At 47.0% G+C, this 16,498-nt stretch overlaps 1 protein-coding gene and 1 long non-coding RNA gene across 6 annotated transcripts in view; both read right to left on the bottom strand.

Annotated features, from left to right (window-relative positions):
- NEGR1 (neuronal growth regulator 1) overlaps positions 1-16,498 on the bottom strand; it is a 270,020-nt gene that overhangs the window by 112,041 nt on the left and 141,481 nt on the right. For all 5 annotated transcript variants that reach the window (XR_005821905.1, XR_005821906.1, XM_040564961.1 and 2 more), the window contains exon 3: positions 1,736-1,861. Coding sequence is in view for 3 of the 5 variants with exons in the window: in XM_040564961.1 (XP_040420895.1) it covers positions 1,736-1,861 (126 nt within the window). In the remaining 2 variants the exon portion in view is untranslated. The remainder of the gene's footprint in view (positions 1-1,735; positions 1,862-16,498) is intronic.
- On the bottom strand, positions 14,490-16,308 carry LOC121073717. The gene is made up of 3 exons (XR_005821909.1): positions 16,201-16,308; positions 15,585-15,697; positions 14,490-15,303 (listed from the first exon to the last, which is right to left on the bottom strand). It is a non-coding gene; the product is annotated as an uncharacterized LOC121073717 (long non-coding RNA).

The following is a 16,498-nucleotide window of genomic DNA, read 5'->3' on the forward strand; positions in this document are numbered from 1 at the left end:
GCATCAGATGCACGCAAAGGCATGGCATGCAGGAAGCCAGGGAGCTGCAGAACAATGAGGGGTAAGGTGTACGGGCATGGCATCGGACGTGTAAGATGGACCCTGAAGGCATCCTGGGGGGGGAAGAAGAAACCATGAACACGAGCATCGTATTCCTGGCAAAGGACCCTGGATGCCAACCACTCGCCGTGACACCCCCAGGATGAAACCACCCGTGTCCAGCCTGCGGAGGAGAGGGCTCCGGGGTCTTGTACCTGATGGGGGCAAAAGGCGATGGACCCAAACTTCTCAGAGTTCTCAGGGGAGGCGCGGGCGCCTTTTCTTCATGTTTCATTTCCACTGTCACTGTGGTACGTGCAATGAGTCCGTTGCCACACGGATCGCATTTTTACTCATGCCATTCTCAGTCCTTCGGTCAAGACACAAAATCAGTGGTTCACTGAAAGCCCTTGTAATGATGTGCACCAATTTTGTCTGGACTCGTGATGAGAAGGATCTAGCTCCTTCTCAGGCCCCTTCTCCAGTTTGAGTGGACTAATTCTCCTCTTCTGTTTTTTCCCCTCTCAAAAAAAACTATAATGGTTGCTTTCTGTAGGAAACCTAATGCCTTAAGCTATTACTCTGAAGTATCACCACAATTTCCAATAAAATTTTATTTGACATTTAGTTAAAATCCATTTTTTGCTGCAACTGATTTTTTCCCTACTCCCTCGATGGACACTTCCAGCAGAATTCATTGTCATTGTCTTAAAGGTCAAAAGTTGTTTTTTTTTTTTCAACTCTCGCTTTGTAGAGGAAACTGTTACCAGGCTTATGACACCCTGCGGAAAGCTGCAATAGCCCATGAAACCGCTCTTCCCTGCAATTACAGGGGTTTCAGAGAAGTTGTGTGAGCAAACAGAAAGCCCTTCACCTCAGAAGGAATGATAATTGCAGAGCCCCTGTAAAAGAGCCCGTGCACCCAGGGCTGCGTGCGGCAGCCGCGGGAGGTGGCAGCAGGCAGAGGCCGGTGCCTCCCGGGAGGGGAGCGCGCCCCTCGGCCCGGGGAGCTGCCGGGGCTGCACCCAGCCAGCGCGGGGGTGCTGGTCATGTTGGACAAAATGTTTTGCTCAAACACGTGACGAGGGATTACAAGTACAAAAGGAAACATCAGACTGAATAGAAACGGTAGTTTTAGATGCCATTTTGTTTGCAGTTTTTCTTATGTACGTTTAAGTGTGTTTGACAAAACCATCCTAAGAAGCGACACTGTGTCACGGAGTGACTGAAAGGTCAAATGGGAGTGAAATTCCATCGAGTCTGGTGCATGACGTGTTGGTGTTTTCAGCCTTCACTCCTACTTCTGGAGAGTCCTTTGTGTTCTTCATTATTTCCTTGGCTGGGTTTATCTGATAAATGTCTGCAGCCTGTTAAAATGAGCTTCAGCTCAGAGGTCTTGGGCTATTACTGACACTGCCTCTAACCCGTGTCCTCGGGGAGTCACCCAGGCCCAAATTAAAAACATATTCTTGTTTAGGATGCCTTTATTTCTACCTTCCCAGTTTACAGTAGCATTACAGTTTTCACTGATCTCAGCTTAAACCTGCTGAAGCCTTCCTTTTCTACAAGTCTAGTTAGGCACACGTTCTATAAGGCATGCAAAAGTAATGCTGTCCCACTTCCGAAACTGAAAATGCAAAAGCTGTTACTGGTGAGACTTTGCAGAAAGCTCAAAGTGACAGATCCGTGCACTTACCAGATGGTGAGATGTGTCTCCAAGAAATGGAAGGCTCTGGTTTCCCTGTGGCCAGGCACACGAGAGTAACGTTGCTGCCTTCGTTCACAATGATGTCACTTGAAATACGAAATATCTTCGGAGAAACTGAAAGGAAACCCAGAGGAAGTTGTAAGGGAAAGCAGCTGAACCACAGCAACCCCCCCAGACCCCAGAGAGCAGAGCAGAGCCGTGATACGCATATCGCCATCACCTACAGGAATACACAAAGTATGCGGCTATGCAAAATGAAGCTAGGTAAATCGTGTTATGGTGTGACCACAGCTATTTCCCTCATGTCTGCAGATGCACAGCCCATGAAGTCAAAATGCTGCCAATAAGAAAGCGGCAATTTCCTTTGGTTTGTGCAGGGCAGGCATTGCTATTGAGTTCCCAGTAAACGGCTACTGAAGGATGCTCTTTTTGTGGGAGAAGGCTGAGCTGGCCTGTGACAGCTTGAAAATAAAACAAAATGAATTTTTTCTTCTACTTTTGAAAACAATTATGATTATTACATCTACTCCATATGTACTTAGAGAGTCGTATCTGTTCACGGAGAAGACCAAAATACATTTGTTTCTGTTGCTTTGTATTTCTTTCCAGCCTGCAGTATCAACATAGCTAAGGAAGAAAATCATCAGCAGAATTATTTTCTGAACTCCACTTTCTGTACTTACTATTCATACACCTGGTCATAAGACAACAGAGCTCCACGTGGATGGAAAACAATGGGAAGCTGTATGTGGCCTGCCCTTACAGGAGTGCGCCATGTCTTGTAACCTTAAACAGGGAAGAAGGGATCTCGGGACTCCAGCAATAAAGGCAGGGATTTGGGATTTCAAAATTAATATTCTTTTTGGATTATTATTCCTTTACATATTTCATCGTATGCTTGCTACAGAAACCAAATCGATACAGAAGCAAGTCATACCCTATTGATGTTTCAGAAAAGCACCATTCTGTGTGTAATAAATAACAAACGTGTGGAAGACGCAGCTCTGACATGTGGGTGTTTCAGAACCTTCTGTAACGACTGAGTTAAAATCAAAGCATTCTGCAAGATAAATGAGTACCAATGAAATGAGAAAAGAAATATATATTGATCTTCCTGTTTCCTAAATGGACACTCCTAGCTGGAGCTTTACTCTCCCTAATGCCCCAGTCGTGTCTCACTGGTTTGCTCCCATTGTCACAACCCAAATCCCACCATACACACACCTGTGCAACCATTTCAGCAGCTGCTCAGGCTCCTGGAATGTGCTGTTAGCATCCCTTCTGTGTGCTCTGCAAAGTACAGAGCCTTTTCAGAAATAACAAACTGCAGTGTCAAGGAAAGCAAGCTGCCTTTCTGTGATCAAACTCCGCATTTCATGGAGTGCAAAGGGCCCCAAAATGGGTGGAAATGGGCAGCTGTAGGTTTAGCACTGGGGCGGCACAACACCTGCAGCAGCCGAGCTGAGGCAGTGGCTGCGTTACACAATCAGACACTGTTAACGTCCCTCCATCAGACACTTGTAAGCCGCCTGAATGACTCAGAGATGCTGTTCACAGTGAACCGCTTGTTGTTGTGGTGGGTTTTTCTTTAGATGCTGAATGCAGCCTCCGGCAGGCACTGCCAGGAAGTTTTCCCCGCAGCCGTGCCCACGCACAGCCCCACGCCGAGCCCCGGGGCTGGTGGCTGCAGCCTGCGCCGTGCGCTGGTGCCGTGGCGCAGACCTGGCTGTGTGCGGGTGCAATCCTCTGTGCCCAGCCTGGAGGACACGGGCTGCCTCTGCTCAGCAGTGCAGGGACGGACACCTCGCCTCTTCTGGGATAAACAAGGCACGTGCCCCGAGTGGCTCTGCGTGCTTTGGGATCTCCACCTGCAGACGTTCTCCAGCCCTGCCACTGGTCATTGACTGGAAGTTATTTCTTCAAAACGAGCTGGGGTCAGAAGGCTTCAGATAAGCTGCAAATTCTCAGTGCTTGCTCGTGGCTATGCATTTGTAAGCAAAGAAAATTAAAAGTCTGTGTGGTGTATTGTTAATTAGCAGAGAAACATGTCTGCCGGGAAATCAGAGGTCTGGGGCAGGCTCAGCCTTCCCCATCTCCTATGAGTGAAGTTTACTGTTGCCATCCTTTGAAGTTCAAACAGGTTTACACACAGTCACTGAAACAGGAGACCTGTGAGTTTGCCAGCCCAGCTCACCGAGGCAGTAATCCCCTCTTCCTCCTTCGCTTCATGACCTGCAAAAGCACCCGGTCCTTGCAGAGCATTTGCAGGAGCTGAAATGCGCGAAAGATTTATTTCCAGGAAAGGAATAACTTCTTAATCAGGTATCTTTGTGGATCCCTGCAGTGAGCACATTACTCAAATTTGTTCTGCAAAAGCCTGTCCTAAGGCAGGCCGTGACAGCCGTGCCCCCTGGGCCCACAGGTGCCCGCAGTGCCCCGACCCCCTGCGGTGCCCTGCGCCCCGAATCGCCGCGGTGCCGGTGCCGCTCGCCCTTTGTTGTAGGTTTTGCCCATGTTGTTCAAAAACCAAATCCATACTATTTTGTCAAATGTTTGGATTTTGATAAAATCATATGTTCTAAAGGCAAACATTCAGAAAATGTTTCCCCGGTGATTTTATAAGCAAGCCACAGTCATGGAGCACGGCTCTGACGTGAGTGAAATTTGGGTGACCTGGGTGGGGATGCCTGGCCTGAGGGGCTGCTCGGGGCAGCCTGAGCTCAGACGCTCACAGGCTCCAGACGTTTTCCCAGAAGCTTGGCTAAAGGATGTGTTGGAGGGAGCTGCCTCAGCCTATCCCGGCAGCTCCAGGTGATGCTCACGCTGCCACGCCGTAAGCACTGCCAGCGATTAAATACCCCCTTCACTGCTGGGAAATAGCATCTTACTTCAAAATTGCATTTCGCTAAATTCAGCTTTCAGAAATCAGATCTTATTATGTTTTTGTCTGCAAGACTGAACATCCCCCTTACTATCAAGTATCTTTTCTATGAGTAAGGACCCATAAAACATGATAAATCACCTCCCTTTTCATCTTTCTCTGCAGATGATTTAAGCACCACAAGCTTAATTTTTGTAAGGCTTCCTCGATAATATTTGTTTCTCTCTTCCGAGGACCATCTGAATCATCCTGACATGTGAACAGTGGAACGAGGCATAATAGCCTAGCGAGCCATTCTGTACAATGCTGTGTACAGAAGTAAGCCTGCTATGTTATCTCAGCTGTATTTCCTCTTTCCCGGCATTGCTGTTCTCCTCTGGGCCATTATCCCTATTATCCTGCCCATTCCAGCCTGTCCAGTGGCGGCAGGAGGCCTGGAGGGATGTGAATGGCTTTGCTGGAGGTGGGTGGCTTGCTGCACGTGTCTCCCACACGGCTAAAAACATCACTTATGTGTGAGTAGGAGTGACCCAAATTTTAAATTATTATTGCTAAATTATTTAGGAATTTCTAAATTATTTAGGAATGACCTAAATGCTAAATTATTATTCCTGAATTATTTAGGAATTTCTAAATGATTTAGGAATGACCTGACTACCTGGAGGCTCCTGCTGGCCCTGTTGCACGTCCACCTGCGACTCCCTCCTGAGCACTCCTCTGGGAACCTCTTTGCCTATGAGAAACGTTGGGAACTTTCCTCCTGGGAATCATGCAGATCCAAGCTGGTGCCTCCACGCAGGAGGAGGCAGACGGGAGCCTCTCAGGTGCCTCTCGGCCGCGGAAGGGACCTGATGGAGGTAACAGCATGTCTGAGCCCATAGCTCTGCCTAGAGACCAGAATTATGGGAGCCATTACTTTGCGTGGAACTGATGTCGAGCCTGTACTTCACCGAGCCTCATTTCTCATTTCCAAGGACTGGAATTATATTCTCAGTTACATTCAAGTGCACATAAATGATGCAGCGTAATAAAGATTACTGCTGGGGTGGGAATTACTGCAGGGCTGAGCTGCTGCTGTGGCTGCTGTTGCTTTTTGAACATGGGATGGGATGCCCTATTTTCACCACAACTTAGAATCAACAAGTAAATAAACTGGGGACTCAGCATACGTGCACTCATCCTGTTTCTTAAAACTTGTGCTGAACTGTTCCCCGACGAAATGCTCCATCGGCTCCTTGGCAAGCAGTCTGCACGGCCCCAGCTCACAACCTGTGGCCAGACGTACAGCTCGGTTTCTTCAGGAAGCGTCCTCGGTAAAGGTGGTAAATTACGAACTACGATTTTATAGTAACATTTATTAAAACTTATGGTAGCCAACTCCCTTTTCAGATTATGATGTAATAATTCCCTTCATATACAGAATATAGGAATCCCGACAGAACATATAAAAGCTGTGAGAAGAATTGGATTGTAAGTATAGAAGTGTTACATCTGGGAGTTTGGAAAGAGAGATTTTGCCACCAGAATCTGCAGTTACCTACTTCAGCCCTCCCTGGTGTTGCAAGTACAGCTTTTGTGCTGGTATCAGCTTAGCTGAATGCCCATATGCTTTCTTTCCAATGAGGAGTGACTCTTTTTGGTGAAAGGGAAGCATTGCAGAGCCTCTTCTCCAAAGTCCCCAATACCCTGAAGTTCTTCAACCAAATGCTGGGCTGCACGCCCCACCTGTCCGTCTGCAATGATAATTTGATTTTTTGCTGATTATAATTTCATAATTAAGCCATAAACATGGAGTGGGGAGGGAAGATGCTGGTTTCAGCAGCTTAACTGGCCGTTTCTTTTGGACTGGAATTAATTCGTCGACTGACCCATCTGTGCAAACGCCCGCGTGCTTCTAGCCGCGAGCAGGCAGGCAGCAACAGCACAGGAGTGTGCGAAACATCCACTCCCCACGTGCCAGGGCTCCCCTGCGCTATGCACTGCCGGCTACTAACGGCTGTGTTGGAGCACAAAAGACGCAGTTTGGGATCAGAGCTGCAGAGGAGGGCAGCCGGAGCGTGAGGTGCGAGGGGCACTGACCCCGACAGCAGAGCAGCTCGTCACAGCACTGCCTTGCCTGGCCGTGATCCAGCCTCCACTTCTGCAGAGGCACTAACAGGCGTAAAGCAGGCAGACGTGCCTGTTCCTAGAAGCCGTACGGACCTGGAAGGACAGAGCCCTTCCCTGCAGCAAGAGCTCGCAGTGAGCCCCCGGCACTTCTCGGCTGCGCCACCCTGCTAGTGGCACTTCGTGCCCCATCCAGTACCTCCAACACGAACAATGCATATACATGACTTTGAAACGTGTGATATTTTGTAATAGCATTTATGCCCCTTGTAGGAGAATGGTTATAACCATGTAAAGTCGCTTCTGTTTTGGCAAGGGAGGCTCCGGTGCGAGGGTGCCCACCCGTGTCCTGGATGCCCACCCACGTCCTTCCCCACCTGTGTCTGCTCCGCAGGGCGCTCCTTTCCCCACGGCCTGCCAGATGTCTGCTGCAGGACCACAGCCGAGCTTCGAGTAGGAAAGGAGGACAAAATCCCAGGCAGGACGCTCGGTGTCAGATCTGAGCCCTGTTTTCACAGCCAGTGCTTCCCTGCCCTCAGTGCTGCGCATGGCTCAGAGCACATCGTCCTTGCCTGCAGGGAGGCGAGGGCTGTGTGGCCAAACGCCCCAGATGTTGCAGGAGATGGGGAGGTCTGATCTACAAGCGCACACGCTTGTGCTTCCTTCTGAGGATTATCATCAGGAACTCTGCGGCATTTTTAAGGAAAGATTTCAGCTGCGACATGGTAGATGATGGAGAGTTTTTCAGGCTTACAGAGTGCAGATTAAGTGATTTTCTCTCAAGTACATGCCTTGTTTGTTTTCTAATTGCCTGGGTTCTGCTTTAATCTAGGGTTTATAATGGGGAAATTAAATACAATCTAGTAGATGTTTGAAAGTCTTATTGCAATGAGACTGAACAGGTTGCACAATTTACTCATTTCCACAATAGAAGTAGAAAACAAATGAATACAAGCAATGCATTAAGCAAAGTAACACCCAGGTAAACCTGGCAGAGTAGTCCTGCTCTATAATGTAATTCTGTACAATTACAGAAATTATGCAATAGGATCGTACTCGTGAACAACTGTAGATTTTATTTTATCAATTATTTTCTATGAAGAACTTTGCTATGATAGAAATTGGCTTCTCTAGCAAGTATTTCTGGAACCTCAGCGATCAAGACAATGCTTTCCGGTAGGCTGGTAGGCTGCTAAATTTTCTGCTCTTTACTGACTGTCAGGGATCATTACATCCAGATCACTAACATCTGTGAAATGTATTAATTACGGCTAGAATGTGTATGCATAATCACAATGGAAGGTTAACATTTTAGGAAGACTTAAAAACCATTCATTTTGTATACATACTTCCCATAATACCTTTTAATACTATGATCTATGAGCAGGTTTAGCGTTTAATATCTGCTCCGCTGAGCTCCCTGGACAGATTAAATCCCCTCCAGAGCTCCCAGCCCTTTGAGCAGCCCCAGTCTTTCACCCCTCCCACGTGGAGACAGAGAGGGTCAGAAAAAAACGGCAACAGAGCAATGAATAAACACTTGCGCAGTAAATAGATTAAAGAAACGCATAAGGAACATGATGAGAAGCAGGGATGGCAGATGAATTAAAGTCACAGCTGAGTTCTGCGCAGGGGTCCTAAATGAAAAGTGCTTTACAGCCATTAACATTTTTAAGATGGTTTTAAAAGAATACTTTCCCATTTAGGGCAAGGTATAGAGACTGCAGGAACTAAATAGAGAAAGGAATCAAAGCTGGATGCCTGTTTTCCGTAGCTGCATCAAGTCGCGCTATGGCATTGTTAAATGTGATGGGTGAGCTTGCAACAAATGTGAAGGGTGAGCCTGCACATCAAGCCTGGGCTTCAGCCTGGGAGCAGTCCGGTCTTCGCCAGAGCGGCTCTGCTCCGCCGGGGTCTGTGCGGGCAGCACGGACACAGCCACGGGTGTCCGAGGCGGCCCCAGGGCGGCTGCTGCGGGGAACAGCCGCAAGGCCTCAGGAATGTGTTGCTACAGCCTAGCCCGTGGCCTGACTTTCCAATTAAGTGTTTTGAGTGATTGGGCACCAATTCCCCCGCTGCAAACTTCAAATTACAGAGCTGCCGTGCTGCACGGTGCGACGCCTCTGGTGAGCTCTGTATTGATCCCGGTGCTTTTCCTCTGAGCAGCAGAGAGCTCTCCGTGGCAGCTTGCGCGCAGCCTTACAGGAACAGCTCAGCACATTCTGCAAGAGTTCAGAGGGAACAACACAACAGGGAAAACAAAACAAAGCCAAGCAAGAGCAAGCAGAGACCTCCAGAGCCTGCCGGGCTGGAGCAGGAAGGGTCTCACAGATCTTTGACCAGTTTTGAAGCGGAGACTACCTACTGAAACTTCGGTCTGCAGCTGAAAACACGAACTTTTCAGACACTGCCAGCGCCCTCTGCTACAGCAGGGAGACGAGGCGCGGCACAGAGCCTGGCCGGGGGCAGGAGCAGCGTGGGACCAGGTGGAGCAGCATTGCGGGGGGCCTGGGGGCTGTTCCAGGGAACACCGGCCGCACAGAGCCCACACATCCACAAAATACTTCCCAAAATGTGCCCTTAAACACCTGTGACACTCGCTCTCTGTGTGCAGACTGCTTGCCGGGGGATGCTCCCGGGTGTGCGCATGCCCACATCGCAGCAGCGCAGGCAGCCAGGCCTGGGGTCTGCCGGCAGCACAGGGTGCAGCAGGGCACGGCTGCAGGGATGGGTATGGGGAAATGGGGTGCAGCAGGGCATGCCTGTAGGGTACAGACATGGGGTGCAGCAGGGCACGGCTGCAGGGTGCGGGTATGGGGTGCAGCAGGGCACGCCTGCTCCAGGGCCCCTCGGCAGTGAGCAGTGCTGGGAACACTGCACACCATCTCCCCAGGGCTAGGAGAACCACAGAGCCGAGAGCGGTGACAGCAGCAGCCCAGGCGGCACGTTACCCAGACAGACAGCACTGCAGTGCAGTGAGAAAGCATCTCCAGAAAACAGAACTAGGAGCTTAAGAAATTCTCCCAAACCTAAATGTACAAGCTATACAACGCTCCCGTTAAGAACTTTATATATAACCTTGCTACCAACTTAGAGACGAATACACCAGGAGCCTGATCCTGCAGGGTGCTGCCTTCTGCCCTTGGACCCAAACGCAACCACTGAAGGAGCGTGGGAAGTGCTGCACGGAGCACCGAGCACAGAGGAAATGTTCTTTCCTACCTAGCGTTCTGCGAGACGGAAGGATCTTACTGACGCCCCCAACCCCTGGTACCTTTCCAACATTATATTGCCAGCCATATCAAATATTAAAGGCCCTTTAGCCCTTGGTCATCTTCCAAGAGTCCAAAATAAATGGAAACATTTCTGTGTTATCTAAAACAAATGAGAAAAATTAAATGATTCTTTCTTGTTTTGCTGATGAAATTTAAAGTGATGATAAAAATCTAGAAAAAGACTTACATTTTAGTGAAGCTTCATTTTCTGTTCAGAAAGCAGTCCATTATGTTGCTCTACTTAATTTTGATTAATTGGGAGAAAAACGCCGAGCAAAAGAGCAACACAGAAAACCAAAGGGTACTTTAACCTCTCAGCTAGGCAGGCAGGCAATGCAACACCCACCGCGTTACAGCATGATCCTCAGGTGCAAACCCCTCCTTACAAAGTTTTATATATGCACCTTCCCCTGCCTGGATGACTGTGCTCTCTAAAACATTTCATATACGATGAACACCTGCAAAATTTCAGAATTTTCCATTACTTGATTTTTTCAATTCTTTGTTGAGGGTAGTCATCATACACAACTTTAATATGTAATTTCTCAGCATTATATGATAGCAAAAAGGACAAGGGACACACTCAAAACCTGTTTTTTATCTAGGTGTTTTTCATAGTGTTTTGTTTAAATATTTACCATGGCTTATATCCACTATTGCATTAAATGAATGAATCACCTCTATTAGGAGTGCATACCAACAGGCATGAGGGACACAGCGACGTGTTCATTTTCCCTTGGGCTGTTCGTAACAGAGAGAAATAAATTTGTTTATGCTTCCCAAAGCAATTAAAACAAATGGAATGAGAATGAAGTTCAGACAAGCCTTAATAGTGAGCTACTAAAGAAGCAAGTGTGCAATAATAATGATCATGTTAATAATAACTATCATAATTTTATTCCACCCTGATGCTGCTGAAGTACAACTCATTGAAACTAGTTCCTCTTGCTGCGAAGCGGCCCAAACCCCAGCTGTTGGCAGTAACGATGCGTGGTGCAGCCTCCTGGCTGTGAAGACGATCGGAATTGAGAGGGGCCGCCTCGGTGTCGCGAGGGACCCCCAGCGATCCTCTCCAAGCAGCTCCCAGCGCTGGGGCCTGCAGCTCTGCAGCACCTGCTGAAGCCCTGCTGCTGCCGGGGTGGGGAAACAACCGCTTGAACACGCGAGCCGGCACGGCACGGCACAACATGGCACGGCACGGCACAGTGCACCACGGCATGGCACGGCATAGCACAGCGTGGCATGGCACGGCACGGTGCAGCACGGCACAGCCAAACCCAGCCCATGTAGCTTTAAAAACTGGAAGCATGGGGCTGGGAGCTTCTGCCCTGAGCTGGCTGGTGTGGGTACTGGAAAAAACGAGGTGAAAATTGATTTCTCTTTGCAGCCAGAATAATTTATCGCTTTGCTTTCCTAATATGCATATCGATTTCATTAACTTGTATAGTATCTGGAAATCAGTAACATGACATAAGAAATAGATTATTGTTCTTCTTTTTATGGCTTGGACATAATAATTAGTTTGTATGACAAATAAAAAGAAAAAATTAAAATGCGCTTATGAGGGTTATTAAAACCAGTGATGAACTCCATTTGCCACTAATTGAGAATCTATACGACTTTTCAGTTTGCAGTCATCAGATCACCCAGCATCTGGAAAACCTTCATTTTACAAACGATTCTGCATTCCAAAAGTTTTCATGAATTTTAGCATAAGCACTTGCATTGAGATTTTTTTTGGTAAGAAAACCCTAATTTACTCTTCTTTCCTTTCCTTCTAACTCTTTCAGTGTTAGACAGAAAGACAAAGCAACTTGTGACTCAAATAACCAAACACAACCGTAACACCCAAGTATGGAAAAAAAAAAGGACAGTTAATCAAAGGAAAGCTTTTGTGAAAAAATATTTCTCCTAGGTTGAAACGTGGCTATTAGGAGTAAGGACTACATTAGAGCCATACGTAAATGAAAAAGGGGGGGGTTACAACAACCGCCGGCAGTGCCTGCAGAGGCCATTCCGCCATCTGCAGAGCTCGCCAATAACAATCACCAAGCAACAAAAAAGTCATAATATTGCCAACCGCAGACCATGGCGACTACAGTGAGGTGTATTAATTAGCAGAAACAGATGTAATTTATTTCCAGGAGATTATGCTGGCCGAAGTCCCGCACAGCAGCTGACACCGCTAATCCAGCAGAGGGGCTAATTAGCCAGCCGGGGCCGCGCTCGCCCTGCAGAAGTGCCCGCGTGTGCTGGCGAAGCCTCGCCGCTTGCCCTTGAGCTCCGGCCCAGCTCCTGCGGGAGTCTGAGCGAGGCCGCCCCCGGCCCGGGCACTGCCTGGTGCCAGCTCCTCGAGCAGGGTCACGAGGAACTCCTTCAAGCTGAACTTTGTGCAGATCACCGTCAGTCAAGTGGCTAGTGAAAGTCACAGCGTTACAGTACAGAATTCCTAAGTTCTCATAAATCAGGGTGCTTTGAATACTGCGAGAAGCAAGCAACTATTTCACTGTTCTAAAAAGCCCTTAAATTTGTCGAGAATTTAAAATTATTTACATCTACGTAAATCCTCTGCCTCTCTGGCAAACATGTACACCATTTTCATCCTCAGACCTGTAAACAAAACTTTTACAGTCCCCTGTACGCCTCTAAATGCCACATCCAAAATACCTTATTTAAAAAAGCGAACAAACACAAACAACAACCCACAACCCTAAGCACCACAAAAAAGATTTTTTCACCAAAATCATTTTTTGTAGTCGAACATATTGCACCACAGACTATCATAAAAAAAAGGATAATTGTGCTTTTTAGAGTTTTAAAATCATTTGTCAACACTTAAAAAAAAAAGCCTGCTCCACTTTCATGTACTTCTTTTTTTATTACTTTTTCAGAACGCACTACAATTGCCGCCAAAGAAATATTATTATATTCTGCTCTGTTTTGCCACAGGCAAACCCTGCAGTACAGGGACCCCACTGCACCCCGGCACGACACAAGAACCGTTTCCTCCTCTCCGGTGGCCGCACGCCCGAGCAGGCGGCCCAGGGGCAGTCCTGGCGCAGAGGGACCAGGAGCAGCGAGCTCGGGCCGGCCCTGCCCAACACAGCCCTGCTGGAGCACGGAGCGACAACACAAAATAGCTGCGCCCAGTATTTAGAGGCTTACAAAATACCCCCAAACATATATGATTTTGAGAGTACGTTTAATAGAGTTTGTAAATTAGTAGACTAAATAACATAAGGAAGCAGACGACAGGCTGTGCTAGCGTGGCACAGACCTTCGCTTACAGGGCAATCAGTCACCGACTGGGAAAACCGAGATTTTTTTTCCTTTTTTGCATTTACATGATTAGATCCTTAACAGCGGCATGATTGAAGAGCATTGCCTTACGGTCCCCACCTCTTACTTATTAAACACACTTTGTCTTGTGTGCGGGAGAAGCATGGGCACGCTGCTTCTGATAGAATAAATCGTGGGTGGGCAGTGAAGAGAGATGGCTGTATTTTGATTCATCATTTTTTTTCCCAATTTATGTCAATGTAAAAGTGTGAGGAAAACCTCATAAAAGTAGTATTTTTCTACCAGGTTTTGATTAAATTCTTTGCCTCTTACCTTTTTCATATCATTAGCAGTATAAGAATCTTTTGTATGAAGTATTGTAACATCCTCTATATTTTAACTAGAAGTTCATTATCATGTTATCTGTGTATGTAATCTGTAAATTACCTGTTATCAGCAATCAATTTATTTTAGACTGTTCTGAATATCAGCCTTAAATTACAGAAAAGTCCCACAGAGTTGTGCTATGCAGAACTGGAAGGAGAGATCAAATTAAAGACCCGTTAGCAACCCGTGCAGCAAGCACCTCGGCCCAAGCCCCAGCGTTTCCAGAGGAGGGGAGGCGGAGAACAGCCCCAAAACCTCACCCGGAACAGGAGCCTGCCCTGCAGCACGAGGGGATGGGCCCTGCACAAAGGCTGGTGGGCACAATGTGCTGTGACACTGAAAGTTCTTTGAAAGGTGAACATGACAGCTTTCTTTTTTCCAAGTAAATCGAAGGATCTTCATCTCTTACCCACAGTTATTTTGTCATGCAACCATTTTTCCATCAATGAAGAAGCAGGCTCTCTGCAGATAATCATTCTTCAATTTCTGATGCCATAGATTTTCCCTATTTTCTGTGACTCATATTGTTCACTTGGTAAATGCAGAGAGAAGGGAAAGGACGAGCACTTGTTCTCTCTGCAGCCCTTTCATCACTCTCCTACATTTTTTCATTACTGTACTCAATTTATCACTGAGAAAATACAGAAATAGAAAAGCTATATTCTTTGCCTTGAGATGGATTTGTTATCAGCAGTTTGATGCTTTGTAAGCAGAAGAAATGTAGAAAATACAGTAGCCATTTCTGTTAATTGATTTGCAAAAATCTAGTTTTAAAGCAGAAAAACCTTACAGAAACAAAAAGCCAGCGGTATTTTATTTTTCTTTTACAGCCTTCCATCTTTTTCCCCCAGGTGGGGAGCTGCCCACAAGCACACTCCAGTGCCCGCTGCTGGCTCCCCAGCCCGCTCGTCCCCCCTTGGCGGGTCCCTGGGCTCCAGCAGAGGCTCAGGCGAGGCGCAGCCCTGCAGCCGGAAAGCCCCCGCTGTCCGTCCCCAGGACCGTCCCCTCTGGGTGATGTAGGTTCTGACCGAGTGCATTTCCCTCTGACTCCAGCACTTCTCTTCCTTCAACCACAATCTCAGCTGCACTTAGCAAGCTAAAAATCATTAGGCATTGTTCTGTTGGTGATGTAATCATTCTTAACTTTTCTAAGTACAACTGAAATTGGTTAAAATGAAAAGCAGAGCACTTGACTTACAAAAGACCTTACTGATTCTTGCTTCTAATACCACTGCTATGGAATGACGCAGCATTGTCTTCCTGGTGTAGAAAACTGAAATAACATGAAATGAGAAAAACATGTTTCTGCAAGCCGGTAATTCCTCGAAGCGTTCCTGTCCCACATGTGTGCCTTGGGCAGGGGCTGGAGGGATGCTTTCTAGCTGCAGAGAGGAGCCCTGTTTGTGCAAAATAAGGGTTGTCAGAGCAAGGGCAGAAAAAGAATTATTTCATCCGGGAATTCTTCCCGTGCGGGTGAAGAAGAGGAAGGTCTGTGTGCGGGATCATGCCATGCCACCCGCAGGGAGGAGGCACTGCCCAGCGGGCTCTCCCACGCCACTCTCCCGCTACCTGCGAAACCTTTCAGGCCCCTCGCGTTCAGTAAGCAACGCTCTTCAATCAAATGACTGCTAAGGATTTAATCACGGATATGTTAAAAGAAAAAAAAAAAGGAAAAAAGCAATAACCTACTGGCTAAAACTAAAGTTTTCCCAGCTGGTGACTGATTGCTATCAAAGTAAAAGGTCTGAGCCACAGACAATATTCTATTTTAGTTGCATTGTTTAAGCTAATTTAGCACATACTGATATGAAAGTACTCAGAAAAATCAGGGATTCTTTCTGTGTACCTTACAGACTGATAAATAAGTGATTTATTTAATTATTTCATAGCCAAATTATGTCAAATTTACTTCTCATTTTGATTCTGTGAGGGCTTCTTTTCTGCTTCTGATCCTCCTGCACGTCCAAACCCAGCCCTCTGTCCTGCACTGGACACTCAGTTCACGCCTGCTTCTGTAGGGACCTAAATACAATCCCAGGGGTACGTGGGGAAGCGTTATCTCAGATAATCGATGCAGGAGTCTAATATGCAGAAGCAGTGGTAGTATTGGACTACTGAAGTTACTCTAAATCATTAAAAATGTAAATAAAGATTAGACACAAAGGTTATTCTTGAAGATTCTTTCCAATTTAGTGATTTCAAACATTTAGTACCTCTGCACCTGGACTACAATGTGACTTTAATGGTGTATCATTACAGAAAATCGGCACACCAAAAAGAGAGAAATGATTAAAAATATGAGAATGGTCAAAGGTGAGAATAATACAGCATGTAATCTAGTTCAGAAAATGACTCCCCCCCACTTAATTTTACACACCATCATTTCAGGGGAATGATCGCTACGATAAGAAGAAAGTCCTTACGCAGGATAAGAAAGGAACAGCTGGGTGGAACAGCGCAAACATTTTTCAGTTAAAATACAAACTGAATAAATTTGCATAAAAGAGTGAGAATGCTTCAAAAACCTCATGGTCCATAGGAACTTCCTGAAGATCTCTCTGTAGTTAAGCTGACTTAGGCTGGAAAAGGACAATAATATCAAAACGGAGAGGTATAAATAGACCTGCACAGAGATGCCTCCCTCTGTGAGGTACCATTAAATACCTACATCTGGTACCAATAAATACCTACATCTGGTGCCATTAAATAAATACCTACATCTGCCAAGGCCCCGAACCAGCAGCTCACTCCCCCCCCGCAGAGGCCGGCTCCAGCCCCGGGGAGCAGCCGCAGCGCAGAGCAGAGCCCGCGGTGCTGGGGCTG

This window comes from Cygnus olor, chromosome 8, assembly GCF_009769625.2.
Source record: "Cygnus olor isolate bCygOlo1 chromosome 8, bCygOlo1.pri.v2, whole genome shotgun sequence".
Taxonomy (NCBI): Eukaryota; Metazoa; Chordata; class Aves; order Anseriformes; family Anatidae; genus Cygnus; species Cygnus olor.